At 41.3% G+C, this 16978-nt stretch overlaps 1 protein-coding gene across 3 annotated transcripts in view; it reads left to right on the top strand.

Annotated features, from left to right (window-relative positions):
• Window positions 1-11470, top strand: part of CEP126 (centrosomal protein 126) — a 61225-nt gene extending 49755 nt beyond the window's left edge. For 2 of the 3 annotated variants that reach the window (XM_073662133.1, XM_073662135.1), the window contains 4 exons: window positions 4046-4127; window positions 6240-6440; window positions 8721-8785; window positions 10801-11470. In XM_073662133.1, the coding sequence (XP_073518234.1) occupies window positions 4046-4127; window positions 6240-6440; window positions 8721-8785; window positions 10801-10905 (453 nt within the window). In that variant the 3' untranslated portion in view covers window positions 10906-11470. The remainder of the gene's footprint in view (window positions 1-4045; window positions 4128-6239; window positions 6441-8720; window positions 8786-10800) is intronic. The other variant, XM_073662134.1, reaches the window with a different exon arrangement.
• The last annotated feature ends 5508 nt before the right edge of the window (window positions 11471-16978 follow it).

The raw sequence follows: 16978 nt of genomic DNA, 5'->3' as shown, positions 1-16978 counted from the left end.
CAGTAATAGTTACCTGCACAAACAGATATCCTCCTAAGATAGCCAAATCTAAAAAAAAAACACTCCAACTTCCAAAAATATTAAGCTTGGATATTCATGAGTCTTTGGGTTGATTGAGAACATAGTTGTTGATCAATAATAAAAATAATCCTCTAAAATACATCTTGCCTAATAATTCTGCACACAGTGTATACATTAGCACCAAATAAAAAGACCCATATATCTGGACCCCTATGGTGAATAAACAGGGAATCAGGGGAATAAAATAAGAGCAAAAACTGGTCGACCTGGTGATAGATCCTCTTTAAAGGGGTATTCCCATCTCCATGATCTTATCCCAATATGTAGTAGGTGTAATAATAATAATAGCAGCAAATACCTCCAATTAGAAATATAGTATAGTTCTTCTGATTCACTATGTCGCTTTCACCATGTAGGGCATTGCAATAGCTTAGGTATCCATGGTTATGACCACTCATATAGTAACAGTTATTTCCTCATGGTCGTAGCCATGGATATCTAAGCTACTGTAATGCCCTGCATATTGAGTAAGCGGCATAGTGAATCAGAAGAACTATACCACATTTCTAATTGGAGGGATTTGCTGATATTATTATTATTACACCTACTACATATTGGGATAAGATCTTGGAGATGGGAATACCCCTTTAAGTGTTCAGAGGCATCCAGTGTCCCTGCAGCTATGTGGACAGTCCTGCATGCTGCTCTGTAATATGGTGATTGATGGGACATGTCACGATAGACCATCATGGCCGCTGTTAGAGATGGGAGAATCGACTTACAGGACTCCGCATATCGGTAATCTGCGACCGCTGGACGGGAGGCCCGAGAATCGTTGCTTACCTCCTGGCATCCTGGCTCTTCTTTTGCTTAGCCAGGCTGGTGCATCATGGTGACATAGCGCCAGCACAGCTACTCAAAAGAAGAGGCAGGAGCTAAGCGGCTTTGCAGAGCCCTCCCGTCCAGCGGCTTTCCGCAGCCCTCCCGTCCAGCAGTATTGCGCAGCCCTCCTGTCCAGTGGTTCCAGATTACTGACATGACCGTTGAACCATCAGGAGCGATGCCAGGTTCTTATAAAAGGGGTTGTCTACAGCTAAGGAATTTTTGTTTTGTTTTTGTAATTTACATGCATGCATTCGGTGCTAAAAATCATACTTGCAATTTGGTTCCAAAAAAATGTTTTGCCCCATTTGGCTTTTACAAGCTCTTGGTTTCCCTGCATACTCAACTCCAATGTGGTCTGCTGGCATAAATGTACTGAGCTAAGCTAAGAAAAAAATAACAACCATCTAAATGAGCTCACTGATAGATTCTCCGTTAACTCATTCTGCAGCGAGCAGTAAACAGTGCAGCACAGAGGTTACAGAAAGCAAACGGTGCAACATTTTGAATGGAATCCAATAGTAAAAATTAATTTTAGACAAAAATACATGTTTTTAAGTAAGAAAAAAGAATGATCCCAAAGGTGGACAACCCCTTTAAAGCAATTTGATGTTACAATGCTTGTGCCTTTGACATGTTTGTGGTTGGATCCAGACGGTGAGATTGTTTCATCATTCAGTATGTTTAGGTGGATGACACGAGTTAATACCGTACATGCTGCGTACACAACACATGAGAACGGTGGAAATCCAGCTGTTTTGCACCATTTATCAGTATTGTTTATTTGGAGCTGAAATCTGCAGCTTATCATCACGGTTGTGCAAACTCGGCAGCGACATTACATCACTCATATGTCTGTAGGAAAGCGCTTACACAACGTCTGCTTATTTAACCTTTTCCCTCCAAGAGTTTCATATGTCGTCGCCATAATATGTAAATGTATTCAGGGGTCATGTGCGGTGGTCCTACGTATGGGGCAAGTGTCAGGATCAGTTATAGATCATTTCATTTACTTCAGTGTAAAAAAAATGTCCTAGCCCTTTAAGTCTACCAGGCTGCATACTGCCTATTAGTCCTTTTTCGTTTGCTTTTACAAAATCCATCAGAGCTCCTACTCCTGGTTTTAATGTCTTTTCTCTACTTTTCCACTCCGTTTTCTTACTCTTAGAAATTGGAAAAGAAGGAGAGAGAGGGGTTTGTACACATACCTCCACAGTATGGACAGGGGAGAAAGTATCTAAAGTCTCAAGGATGGTTGTTAGAACCCTCCTGTTTGTTTTTTCCATCTTGTGTTTTGCGGTCACATGACCATCTGCCTTTATATTCCAGCTCCGCCTATTTGGCTGTGCTGGACTTCAGTGTTTGACTGTTTAGCTAGCCAGGTGCTTCGGTGTCTATATCTCTCAGTTCGCTTGGTTCTTTGCGACCTCTAGTACCTTTTTGTCAGTCTATCTTTTGTTTTCTGCAACAACTTTCTCTGTTTAGGAGATGTCCCATTTTTGTTCCAGTCCTTAGTTCTTTTAGGGACCCCTTCCCTTTATTCTATAGGTCTTCGTTCAGACTAGCCTAGGACTAAGGAGGGTCTGTTCGCTAGGAACAGCCAGCCCGCTTCATCGTAGGGATTCAGCTTAGTCTTACTGTAGGGAAAGCTTTCCCTTTCTTTCCTTAGTTCTTGTTTGCAGATCATAACAATGGTGGAGAAAATAGTCTGGAGGAAATAAGTGCAGGATAGAAGCTGTGCTGATATATAAACTAATGAAGACAGTTACACAGAGCTCATATCCAGCCTATATTACTGGAAGAGAAACTCCCACAGGAGAAAAATCTGAAACTTGGATCAGGATGCAAATTGCATATAAGGGGGTCTGAAAGTGAATGAAGGAATTAAGATTACAGATTGAAAAATGCAATTTTATTAACTAAAGGTAATCAATAACGTATGTCATAATATAAAGGGAGGCTGGCGGGGACAAAGCATCACTGCTTTTTGTCAGTCACTGGCTCAGGAGTCACATGTGTTTCTCAGCCCCACCATGAAGGTGTAGAGGTAGTAGTGTGATTTATGGTCATAAATCAGCGGAGATGAGCTCATAAAAAGACAGATTAAGACCTATTAAACTCTCTGATGGATTCTGAGTTAACTCATTCTGCAGCAAATATGCAGAGAGAAAAAATAGCTTGTAAATGCCAAACGGTACAAAATGTACAATGAAACCTCAGTTAAAAAATTATCTGTAGCCCAAAATACATGTATTCAAGTAAAGAATTTTATATATATATATATATATATATATATATATATATATGCTGCCCAGGCGTTATCCCTGTTTTTTATTATACCCTCCTACCCATAGCTCTGCCATGATGTGAAAGGGAATCTGTTTTTGCCACTTAATCTGAGAGCAACATGATGTAGGGGCAGAGACCCTGATTCCAGCAATGTGTCACTTACTGGGCTGCTTGCTGTAGTTTTGATACAAATCCGTTTTATTAGCAGGAGATTATCACTAGAGGACTAATAAACCTGCTGCCATGTAGTCCTCCATATTCATGAGCTCTGTATAACCCCACCCCCCCACACTGATTGGCAGCTTTCTGCCTATGCACAGTGTACACAGAAAACTGCCAATCAGTGGTGTGGGCGGGGCTATACAGAGCTCAGCATTCAGAGAACTGATAGATCTGCAGCAGATAAAACAGTGATTTTATCAAAACTAAAGCAAGTAGCCCAGTAAGTGACACATCGCTGGAATCAGGGCTCTGCCTCTACATTATACTGCTCCCAGATTACATAGTAAAAACCTGGTGACAGATTCCATTTAATTGGCTAGTACATCTGTATTTTCTACCTGATCTGACCTCAGACGTGGACAGACGCACATGCCACTTAGTGGTACAATTGATACGGCAACCATCTGACGTCCAGCAAGTATCTAATTAGTATATCACATAGAATAGGACCCGTGGCCAGTACTTCCTGGCGTCGGATGGTGGCCTCTTCATACAGATCCATCATGATATAAAACAGTGAGGTTCTCCTAAAATAGGTTGTGGATGGTGCTTGTGTGATCCTCAGGGATATCGTTTAAGTATTTTTTATTTGGCAGCTAGAATAATTTTCACAATATTTTTCCATGAACAGAACATGAACGCCATGAAGATAAATCCATTCCCAAGTGCACACGAGCCCGGGCACACGCACAGCGCCACACATCCTGCTGAAGGTACGTACCGTGTCAGACCTCACTCGCAGCCATACTTCTTTACTACTGAGTTTAACGGATCCATGTAAGTAATGCTTAAATGAGTTTTTTCAAGAACAAAGTACATTTTAATTAATATATTTTGTAATAATAATAAGTTCTACAATTGGTTGCATTTCAAAAAATGTTCCTGTGCTGAAATAATCTTATAAATTTGCCTCTGCTGTGTACTGTGTAATGGCTTTCTCTGACCATGCAGGAACATGGTCTGATCATACCACAGCTCCTGGGTGTCCTGGGCGGGGGAGGAAGCTAAAGAGAGTATACAGGCAGGACAGCAGGGGATCGCATGAGAGAATACAGACAGGACAGCTGGGAATGCGAGAGAGGATAGAGACAGGACAGCCGGGGAACGCATGAGAGTATACAGACAGGACAGCAGGGGAACGCATGAGAGTATACAGACAGGACAGCAGGGGAACGCATGAGAGTATACAGACAGAACAGCAGGGGAACGCATGAGAGTATACAGACAGAACAGCAGGGGAACGCATGAGAGTATACAGACAGGATAGCAGTGGAACACATGAGAGTATACAGACAGGACAGCCGGGGAGCGCATGAGAGTATACAGACAGGACACCCAGGGAACACATGAGAGTATACAGACAGGACAGCCGGGAACGCATGAGAGTATACAGACAGGATAGAAGGAGAACGCATGAGAGTATACAGACAGGACAGCCGGGGAACGCATGAGAGTATACAGACAGGACAACCAGGGATCACAGCTGATTCTTTCTGGGAGGTAAAATAAGTTTTTAAACTGGCAGGAAAATGTTTTTTCTTACCGAAAGAATCAGCTGAGATCCCATGCTGTACAGTCTGTATACTCTCATGCGTTCCCCTGCTGTCCTGTCTGTATACTCTTTTGCTTCCCCACCTGCCCAGGAGATGTGATATGATCAGAGTATGTTCCTACATGGTCAGATGGGTTATTCCCATCTTCTTGGGTAAAATTGTAAATTCTTTGTAAAAACAAGCAGCTTTGTGGTTTATTTGCTTTTCTCAAGAACTGATTTTTTTAACAATTTTTTTATGGCTCGTTACCTTAGTTATTGCCCAACTTTGCTGTCTACCAGCAGCAGCAGAGCATGTACAGTGCTTACAAGCTCTTTGCAGTGGCGCTATGATGCTGCTGATTCGAGCTGTCAATCAAGCAGGAGCGCACTGACCCCGATTAGCAGGAGGATGGGGAGCAGTGATCTTCTTAAAATACATTGTGGAAGAAACCATTTTGTTGTCTTTTTAAAAAGCTTTCAGACGGGGGAAGGGCTGATGTTGCATCAAGTTGCCTCACAGTTAAAAGGGTATTTCCATTTCGAAGATCCTATCTCAATAAGTAGTAGGTGTAATAATATTAGCAAATACCTCCAATTAGAAATGTAGTATAGTTTTTCTGATAAGTGGTGTCACTTACCCCATGTGCAGGGCATTGCAGTAGCTTAGGTATGCATGGTTACAACCACTGATACAGTGACAGTTAGTTGCTAGTGGTTGTAACCATGGATACCTAAGCTACTGCAATGCCCTGCACATGGGGTAAGTGACATGGCAAATCAGCAGAACTATACTACATTTCTAATTGGAGGTATTTGCTAATATTATTATCACACCTACTACATATTGGGATAAGATCTTGGATATGGGAATACCCCTTTAAGGCTGCTTCTGACGTCGGTGCAAATCAGTTTCAGTACTGACTGGCCGCAGGATTGTCGACCCAGGTCCGACAGCTTCTTATATGTCTATGAGATCCACGGCCAGTCCCTGCAGTGCGTCGCGTGCCCAGACCGACTTGCACGGACGTCTGAAGCAGCCGACTACACTTCTCCCCGGGACTTTTTTAGCTTTTTGCTTTTTCTATAGGGGACAGAACAGACTAGAGAAGGAGTCACTGTGAGAAATCTCGGAATAATCTGTAACCGTCCCATTGTAAGTGAATGGAGATGATGAACGCTGCGGCGTGTGTCCCGTCCTCGGACAGAGTAGTTACTTGCTCTTTGGCAATATACAATGTATTATGCCGGAGGGACGTTCTTCGTGGCTAATTGCAATGTTTTTTTTACATAGTCTCAGAAAGCACGGCTCAGTTTATGCTGGCGGAGAATCTGGCGGAAACATCCGCAACAGATGGAGAAATTCTAGCTGCCATGCAAGCGATGCAAGCAAACAAGCAGAGCGCCGTCACGCACAGAGCTCCGCACACGGCCCTCTCTATAGAGGAACAAAGGCTCCTGCAGTCACTCAATCGCCTCAATCAGAGATTGCAGAGTAAGTGCAGCGGGTAGGCGAACACTCAGTACATACCCTGCTCCGGGGGCCGCTGTGCCAGCCCAGACATATCTCCCCTAAATTCACACCAGTCATACCATTTTCATCCAGAATAAACATGATTTTTCATCTGTATCGCCATCCGTATTTATACATCAGCAGTAAATACAATTTACAAGACCAAGTGCAGTTTCCTATGTTAAAGATTTGGAATGTGTCTAAGGCCTCATTCAATTGGTGCTTTTTGGTCGATCGATGATGTAACTCCTCATACAGTGCCTTGAAAAAGTATTCATACCCCGTGAACTTTTCCACATTTTGTCACGTTAAACTCACAAACCTAAATGTATTTTATTGGGATTTTATGTGAAATACCAAGTCTGAGTAACAAGTATTTGTGTAAAGGAAATGATACATGGTGTTCTAAATATTTTAAAAATATCAATCTGAAAATTGTGACATCCGTTTGTATTCAGCCCCCCCGAATCAATACTTTGTAGGACCACCTTTCACTGCAATTACTGCTGCAGTCTTTTGGGGTCCTTCTCTACCAGTTTTGCACATCTAGAGGTGACATTTCTGCCCCTTGTTCTTTGCTCACTCGCTCTGTGAGATTGGATGGAGGCGTCTGTGAACAGCAATTTTCAAGTCTGAATAGGACTTAGGTCTGGACTGTGACTGGGCCGTTCACTCATGTGAATACGCTTTGATCTAAACCCTCCATTGTAGCTCTGGCAGGATGTTTATGGTCGTCCTGCTGGAAGGTGAACCTACACCCCAGTCTCAAGTCTTTTTCTGCCTTTAACAGGCTTTTCTCCAGAATTGCCCTGTATTTCACGCCATCCATCTTCCCATCAACTCTGATCAGCTTCCCTGCCCCTGCTAAAGAAAAGCCTCCCCACAGCATGATGCTGCCACCACCATGTCTGATGGAGGATAGGTGTTTTCAGGGTGATGTGCAGTGTTAGTTTTCCACCATACAGAGCATTTTGCATTTAGCCCAAAACGTTCTAGTTTGGTCTCTTCTGACCAGAGGCCCTTCCTCCACATGCTCACTGTGTCCCCTACATAGCAATTTGCAAACTGGACTTCTTACAGATTGCTTTCAAAAATCTCTTTCTTCTTGCCACTTCTCCATAAAGGCCAGATTTGTGCAGTATATAAGTAATAGTTGTCCTGTGGACAGATTCTCCCACCTGAGCTGTGGATCTCTGCAGCTCCTTCAGAGTGACTATTGGCCTCTGGGCTGCTTCTCTAATTAGTGCTCTCCTTTCTTGAGATATTAGTTTAGGTGGACGGCCATGTCTTGGTAGGTTTGCATTTGTCCCATACTCCTTTCATATTTGGATGATGGATTGAATAGTGCTCTGTGAGATGTTCAGAGCTTAGGCTATTTTTTTTATAACCTAACCCTGCTCTCTTCTTCTCCACAACTTTATCCCTGACCTGTCTGGTGGGCTCCTTGACTTTCATGATTCTATTTTATCCCTAATGTTCTCACACAAACCTCTTGAGGCTTTCACAGAACAGTTGTAGTTATACTGAGAATAAATTACACACAGGTGGACTCAGTTTACTAATCCTGTGACTTCTGGAGGTGATTGGTCACTCGGGGTTTTATTTAGGGGTATGAGACTACAGGGGGCTGAATAGAAATGCAATTCACAATATTCAGATGTATTTTTTTTTTAAATATTTAGAAATCAATGTATCATTTCCTTTACACTTCACAAATATTTGCTACTTTGTATATAATATAAAATCCCAATACAATGCATTTAAATTTGTGGGCGTAACATGAACAAATGTGGAAAAGTTCCCGGACTATGAATGCTTATAACAACTTTGGTGAAATAAGTCATTATTTTCCCTACTTTCGTACAAACGACCGGTCACGTGATCATCGCCCCATGTAGGTGGGCACAGCACTAATTCCCTATGACAATTTCTTTGGACCTGACCAAAGATTCTCCATCAGGACACTTCTGTTTTATTAAATACTTGTGTTCCTCATAGACAAAAAAAATCTTCATTATCTTTTCATAGGACTCCGCATTCTTCTGTTACTGTTCCTGAAAATTTATGTAAAAAAATTGCCATTACTCTTGTCAGTATGGGGGTGTCCTAAAACTGACACTTCAGCCCTGATTGGGTCCAAGTTTGTAGGTAGACACCCCCCCCCCCAATTAGCAAGGAAAACAATAAACCAACTTCTTCACACAACACAGCAGGTCCTCTTCAACCGATTGATCTCCTCATTGTTTTTTCTTCCTATTTTAGATGTTCAAGAAACCGCGATCAAACCCTCAGCGACTACAAATGGATTCCAGCCCAAGTCGCCGCTGGTGAGGATCCATTCCCATGTCTGTCTTTTCATGAACACGCAGGACGGAAATAGTGTTACGTATCAGATTCTGTATGAAGTTCTAACAACTATTAAATCCAAGGAACCTCGTACATTATAAAAGATTAATGATCAGGTGCCCAATCAGATCATCTGATCACTTGTTGAGTTAGATTAGCGGCGTCCTGAGTCGGCGATCATTTGATCACTCTAACCAATGGTATTAAAGGGATTGCCCACATATAGCCATAAGTTATAAAGGACCCTCTCTATTGGTTCCCACGTCCAGTAATCATCTGTTTGAAAATGATCCAGTAAGCATCAAAACTGATCCGTTTTCAATGAAAGAAAAAAAAAATGGTGACTGTTTATTTAACGGATCCGTTTTCCATAGACTTCAATGTAAAAAAAAATAAACAGATCCAGGTGCAATCCGATTTATTAAGCTGGACAAAAAAGTTGTCTGCAACTTTTTTTGTCCTGCTAAGATAACTATTTGCTGCTGGATGAGAGCGTGTACACACTGACACTGCAGGGGCCGAGCACACACTGAATCAATGTGTGCACGCGCTCATCCCCTTCCCAGTGTGCATCAGCTGCCTACTACTGTGTGACCCTATGCCCAGCAAGCATCCGCTGCAGACAGGAGAGAGGGATGAGAGCGCGCCCACACTAACACTGTGCGTGCACACTGCTCCTGTCATGTCAGTGTGTGTGTGTGTGCGCTCTCTCCTGTCTGCATCAGCTGTCTACTACTGTGTGACCCTATGTACTACGAGTATCTGCTGCAGACAGGAGAGAGGGATGAGTGCGCGCCCACACTAACACTGTGTGTGCACGCGGCTCCTGTCGTGTCAGTGTGTGTGCGCTCTCTCCTGTCTGCATCAGCTGCCTACTACTGTGTGACCCTATGTACTACGAGTATCTGCTGCAGACAGGAGAGAGGGATGAGAGCGCGCCCACACTGACACTGCATGTGTGGGCGCTCGATTCTTACTGTGTCAGTGCAAGTGCACTCTCATCCTTCTCTCCTGTCTGCTGCGGATGCTCACTGCACACAGTAGTGTGTGGCTAATGCTGACAGAAGAGGGAAGAGGTGTGTGCGCTCCCGGCCCCTGCAGTGTCATTGTGTGCAGAGCCGTGGATACAATTCAGGCAGCACTTTAAGGCGAGCACTGTCAATCACACTAAGAGGGAGGATGGTTATTGAGTGAGCAGAATGGTGCGCTGAGCCCTTGGCCACACCAAAGGTGCACCGAGGAGCCCTCATTTACATATGTAAGGCAACGTTTTTTATATAAAACAATAGTAGTGAAATCTGTACAACAGGTATGATATTTATAGGGGCTAAGTTCCCTGTATTAATATGATTTAAATTGAGTTTTGGGTGTGACTGACTTTAAAGGGGTTGTCCATTACTCAGACAACCCAATCCCAATGTTTCCCCCAGTAAAATAATAATACCTATACTCGCTTCCAGTGCGAGTGCCATTCCAGCTGTGTCGGCACTGACTCTCCCGGGGATTACGTGACATTATTATGTCACGCAATCCCTGCTGCCAATCCATGCTGTCTCTCTCCCCTCCTTCGTACGTAATCTGGAGGAAGTGAGAGCTGCGGCTGCTCTCTAACTTCCTCTAGATGTCTTGATTTGTTCAAAGGATGAGAGCGTGAAGCCAGCGTTGATTTGTCGCAGGGATCCCGTGAGAGCCAGTGCCGACCCAGCCGGAACGGCACCGACACTGGTGGGGAAGTACCGGTGTTATTATTTTACTGGGGGGAAAACAGGGATTCAGAAAGAGTTGTCCTAGGAGTGGAGAACCCCTTAAAATGTTAACAGTAACAAAAAAAACAAGACCAATATTTTAAATAAAAAAAAATGTCTTAATTTTGCAGTTTTTTAGTTTTTTTTCTTTCTCCCCCCCCCCCAAAAAAAAAACAATAAAATGTAATCAATAAGTTATATGTAAAAAAAACTAATGCAAATGTTTGCATGTCCTCTACTGTATCTTTCAGAAGGTCCAGCAGTTCCCACCCCAGCCCACCGAACACATGACACAGGCGCAAAAACACCGTAGTCTGTCAGCGGACCCTCGCACCCGGCTGCAAAGAAGATACTGACAGCCCTGTAGGTAGCTGATAATGTAGCGCCTCCCATTGTATCACCACGGTACTGCGCTCTCTGCTCCTGATTGTATATACATATAAATAGGTACAGATGTAAGACTTGCTTTCCATGTTTGTTGCGATGTAATATATTGTAATGTTTTTATTTTTCTATGTTTCTACGACAAGTTTGCACTAGTAATATTCTTTAGTTTTTCATAAGTACTATCCACACTGGAACCTTTTAAAGGGGTTGTGCCTCTTTGGGGACAATTATTTTTTTTTACTGAAATGCATGTATTTCAGGCTAAAAGTCATCTATGCAATTGGGTTTGATTAAAACATTTTCCACCGTTTAGCCCTTACAGGCTCTTTTTTTCTGCACATTCAACTGAGGCCATAAATCAGCTGAGAGGAGCTCAGAAAAAGACAATTACAATCTCTCTTGTCAGAACGAGCTCGCTGACGGATTCTCAGTTAACTCATTCTGGAGACAGCCATTGACAACACTGCAGCTAAAGAGGCCAAACGGTGGAAATTTTTAAAGAAACAATTGCAAATATGATTTGCATGCATTTAAGTTAAAAAAAAAAAAATGTCCCCAAAGGTGGAAAACCCCTTTGAGTCAAATAGTCTCCAATAGGAGGCTCCTTAACTGTAAGCTGTGCATTCTGGGAGTTGTAGTTTTGCAGTACCTGGAGAGCCACACGATAGAGATCTTATAATGTGAATATATGCAGAAGAAATTTCAACCATATGAGTGGCAGCTTTCATCAATAGTGGCGGGTGGCGGGTTTAAAGGGGTGTTCCCTTAAAATAAAGTCTTCACCTATGTATCACTGGACCTTCAGCGATCACTATATAGGGAGTATCCTGCAATCTGCATGTGCTACCGCTTCACTCATTGTCTATGGGACTGATGGAGACGGCGATACTCTGTGCCCCGCCGTATGAGACAATGAATGAGCGGCAGCGTAAAGTGCGATCCTGGTGATCTATTAAATCCCGACCACAGTGATGAAGTACGTGTCATCAGTACTCCGCTCTAATGATCAATGGGGGTCCTACCAATGCCCCTCTAGACATTTATTGTCTAACCTGTGGGGTTTTAGAATGAAAGCTGAAAGGTAGACTTATTGGGTTAGCATTGAATTTTCTCGATCACTCTTGTCTGCGAGGAGATCGGCTCAGCTGCGATCACCAGATCAAGCTGCAAGCAGCCACGCAGATCTCTTGCAGTGGCCACTTCAGGAGAAATATGGTATTGCAGGCTGCCCATTCATATGGACTAAACGATACCTGATAGATCAGTGTTCCCCAACTCCAGTCCTCAAGGCCCACAAACAGGTCATGTTTTCAGGATTTCCTTACTATTACACAGGTGATGGAATTATTGCAATACTAAGGAAATCCTGAAAACATGACCTGTTGGTGGGCCTGGAGGACTGGAGTTAGGGAACCCTGTGATAGATGGTCGCGTTGAGTCCTCCAGAGCAGGAGCTTCTCTTTTCAGTGGATCAGAGTAATAGATGAGACCCCCACTGTAAAAATAAATAATAATAATAATACTACAAAACGGATGGGATTTTACAATTATGGATACGTACACTATACATACAACTTTGTAGATTTTTAGATTTTAAACATTTTTTTTAAATCACATTCTAATTGTATGGATCATTTTCTGAGGGATGGATTGATCACAAATTTTTCAATTTACACTGAAGTATATGTGAAAAACTGTTGGTGTGATATGATTTGTATCAGCAGGGGGCAGTATAACACTTTTTTATCTTCTGTATAAGACTTGTGTAAGGGCCTCAGGTTTTCTATAATATATTGTTTGTTCTATATATATATATACATATGTTATAAAGGTGTGAACAGTAGCAGATTGTTATAGATGCTGTACTATGTACTTTAGAGATTTGTAACTACCATAATGCACTTTATTAGATTATTCTATTTTTTTATATCTGAATATACCTCATTCTTTTTGAGTGAATGTTAATTTAAGATTTCTGTTTGATAGAAAAAATAAATATAATTATTTTAATATCCAAAATAAAATGGTAAAAATCTTGTTTTACTTCAGTGTATGTATTCACTTTATACAAGCATGTTTTCACATTTTATATTTTTTTCATTGATGAGTAACTCCGATAGATAGATAGATAGATATGGGATAGATAGATAGATGGATAGATGGATAAAAGATAGATAGATAGATATGGGATAGATGATAGATAGATAGATAGATAATAGATAGATGGATGGATAGATAGATATGAGATAGATATGGGATAGATAGATAGATAGATAGATATGGGATAGATAGATAGATAGATAGATATGGGATAGATAGATATGGGATAGATAGATAGATAGATATGAGATAGATATGGGATAGATAGATATGAGATAGATAGATAGATATGGGATAGATAGATAGATAGATATGGGATAGATAGATAGATAGATATGAGATAGATAGATAGATATGGGATAGATAGATAGATATGGGATTGATAGATAGATAGATAGATATGGGATAGATAGATAGATATGGGATAGATAGATAGATAGATAGATAGATAGATAGATAGATATGGGATAGATAGATAGATAGATGGATAGATAGATATGGGATAGATGGATAGATATGGGATAGATAGATAGATATGGGATAGATAGATAGATAGATAGATAGATAGATATGGGATAGATAGATAGATAGATAGATAGATAGATAGATAGATAGATAGATAGATAGATATGGGATAGAGATAGATAGATAGATAGATAGATAGATATGGGATAGATAGATGGATAGATAGATATGGGATAGATGGATAGATATGGGATAGATAGATAGATATGGGATAGATAGATAGATAGATAGATAGATATGGGATAGAGATAGATAGATAGATAGATAGATATGGGATAGATAGATAGATAGATAGATATGGGATAGAGATAGATAGATAGATAGATATGGGATAGATAGATAGATAGATATGAGATAGATAGATAGATATAGGATAGATAGATAGATATGGGATAGAGATAGATAGATAGATATGGGATAAATAGATAGATAGATAGATAGAAGATAGATAGATAGATATGGGATAGATGATAGATAGATAATAGATAGATGGATGGATAGATAGATAGATATGAGATAGATATGAGATAGATAGATAGATATGGGATAGATAGATAGATAGATAGATAGATAGATATGGGATAGATGGATAGATAGATATGAGATAGATAGATAGATAGATAGATATGGGATAGATAGATAATAGATAGATAGATAGATAGATATGGGATAGATAGATAATAGATAGATAGATATGGGATAGATAGATAATAGATAGATAGATAGATAGATAGATAGATAGATAGATATGGGATAGGTCATAGTTAGTAAAGCCGAATAAAGACTTGCGTCCATCAAGTTCGACCTGTTAGTTCTGTAATTGCTAAAGTTGATCCAGAGGAGGGCAAAAACCCCAAATGATTTGGCCAATCTTCACCTGAGGAAAAATTCCCTCCCGACTCTGAAACCAGCAGTCAGAATAAATCCCTGTATCAACCTACTATTTTATTTTATTTTTAAGTATATGCTGAAATCTGCCTGGTATCTAGAAATGCATCCAGTCCCCGCTTGAACTGGTGTAGTGAATCTGACATTACCGTCTCCTCACTCAGTGAATTCCATATTCTCACTGCTCTTACCGTAAAGAAATATATAGATAGATAGATAGATATGTGATAACTTGAAGCTTGTTGGCCTTAAAGCAAAATTTCCAACAGGTTCCCTAACAATCATGAGCCTTTAATAGTGTGGTCTTTTCATATGCGCCAAAAGGACCTTTGGGCCCCCCTAGGCTCCTGGACCCAGGTGCGACTGCAACTCCTGCACTAACTATAATTATGCCATGGCTCCTTGATCAGTACTTAAAGGGGTTGTCCAGGCTGGGGGTACAAGTCTGCAGTTACTGTATGTGTCACATAGAATCACTGCATACTTGAACCACAAGCCTCAACAACCCCTTTAACTTTCGTCTGAAAGCATTTTTTACAATTACGACCTTGGACAATCAGAGATGTAGTGATAAGAGAAATAAACCCCATAATGTTTGATTTTATAAAATGCAACAAAGTGGTTCATATTTCATCATATTATCTGTACGTTATTAAGTGTCTGGAAGAAAAAATGAGGCCTGGTGATGTCGGAACCAGCAGTTTGGGCTAGATCTCCTCTATTTCAGGAGTCTTCCAGTGGAGGTGTTGAGGGATGTACCCAGGCCCTAGAGCCCGAAGAGGTACAAAAGTATCCACTGCCCTGTAGGAGGATGCCAGTACTAAAATATATCACACTTGAGGAACTTTGTCACATATTTTGGGTCCTAGAGCTTCATGTTACCCCTCTGACACCTTTTGTATAAACCTACTACGGTAGTTCATCTGTGGATATACCATGAAAGGAATGTGTCATTACAAAACAGCCTATTGTTTCAATCAAGCTTTTATGTTAAACTTGTACTTTTCCGAATTATTGATTTAAAAAAAAATCATCCTGACATCTTGCAGATTTTCACATTGAGCCTCAAAATAGGCTGACACTTGCTGTTTTGTACAGATCACTTCTCAGCAGTCATCTTATTATCAACTCCAACATGATTACAATGACAGATAACACCTCTATATACAGCTGATAACAGGATGCACAATTCACAGCCGTTAATATCACAGCTCACCTCCTCTCCTTCTTGTACAACGATGGATGACACCTCTATATGCAGTAGATAACACAGGATCCAACAATCACAATAAGTGATGTCACCCCTCGCCTCCTCTTCCCCTATACAATGACAGATAGCTCCCCTATATACAGTAGCAAACACAGAATCCACCATTCACAATAGGTGATGTCACAGCTCACTCCCTCCTCCTCCTGTACAATGAGTGATAACATCTCTATATACAGTAGATAACACAGGATTCACCATTCACAATAGGTGATGTCACAGCTCACCTCCTCCTCCTGTATAATGACAGATAGCTCCCCTATATACAGTAGCAAACACAGAATCCACCATTCACAATAGGTGATGTCACAGCTCACCCCCGCCTCCTCCCGTACAATGAGTGATAACACCTCTGTATACAGCAGATCTCACAGGATCCACCATTCACAATAGGTGATGTCACAGCTCACCTCCTCCTCCTGTACAATGACTGATAACACCTCTATATACAGTAGATAACACAGGATTCACCATTCACATTAGGTGATGTCACAGCTCACCTCCTCCCCTCCTGTACAATGACTGGTAACACCACTATATACAGTAGATAACACAGGATCCACCATTCACAATATATGATGTCACAGCTCACCTCCTCCTCCTCCTGTACAATGACTGATAACACCTCTATATACAGCAGATCTCACAGGATCCACCATTCACAATAGGTGATGTCACAGTTCACCCCCTCCTCCTCCTGTACAATGAGTGATAACATCTCTATATACAGCAGATCTCACAGGATCCACCATTCACAATAGGTGATGTCACAGCTCACCTCCTCCTCCTGTACAATGACTGAGAACACCTCTATATACAGTAGATAACACAGGATCCACCATTCACAATAGGTGATGTCACAGCTCACCTCCTCCTCCTGTAGAATGAGTGATAACACCTCTATATACTGTAGATAACACAGGATCCACCATTCACAATAGGTGATGTCACAGCTCACCTCCTCCTCCTCCTGTACAATGACTGAGAACACCTCTATATACAGTAGATAACACAGGATCCACCATTCACAATAGGTGATGTCACAGTTCACCCCCTCCTCCTCCTGTACAATGAGTGATAACACCTCTATATACAGTAGATAACACAGGATCCACCATTCACAATAGGTGATGTCACAGCTCACCTCTTCCTCCTGTACAATGACTGATAACACCTCTATATACAGTAGATAACACAGGATCCACCATTCACAATAGGTGATATCACAGCTCACCTCCTCCTCCTGTACAATGACTGATAAC

This window comes from Phyllobates terribilis, unplaced genomic scaffold (genome assembly GCF_046119375.1).
Source record: "Phyllobates terribilis strain yellow unplaced genomic scaffold, ASM4611937v1 Scaffold_2__4_contigs__length_985480577, whole genome shotgun sequence".
Taxonomy (NCBI): domain Eukaryota; kingdom Metazoa; phylum Chordata; class Amphibia; order Anura; family Dendrobatidae; genus Phyllobates; species Phyllobates terribilis.
The sequence above is the reverse complement of the archived record's forward strand: the minus strand, read 5'-3'. Positions and strand labels throughout refer to the sequence as shown.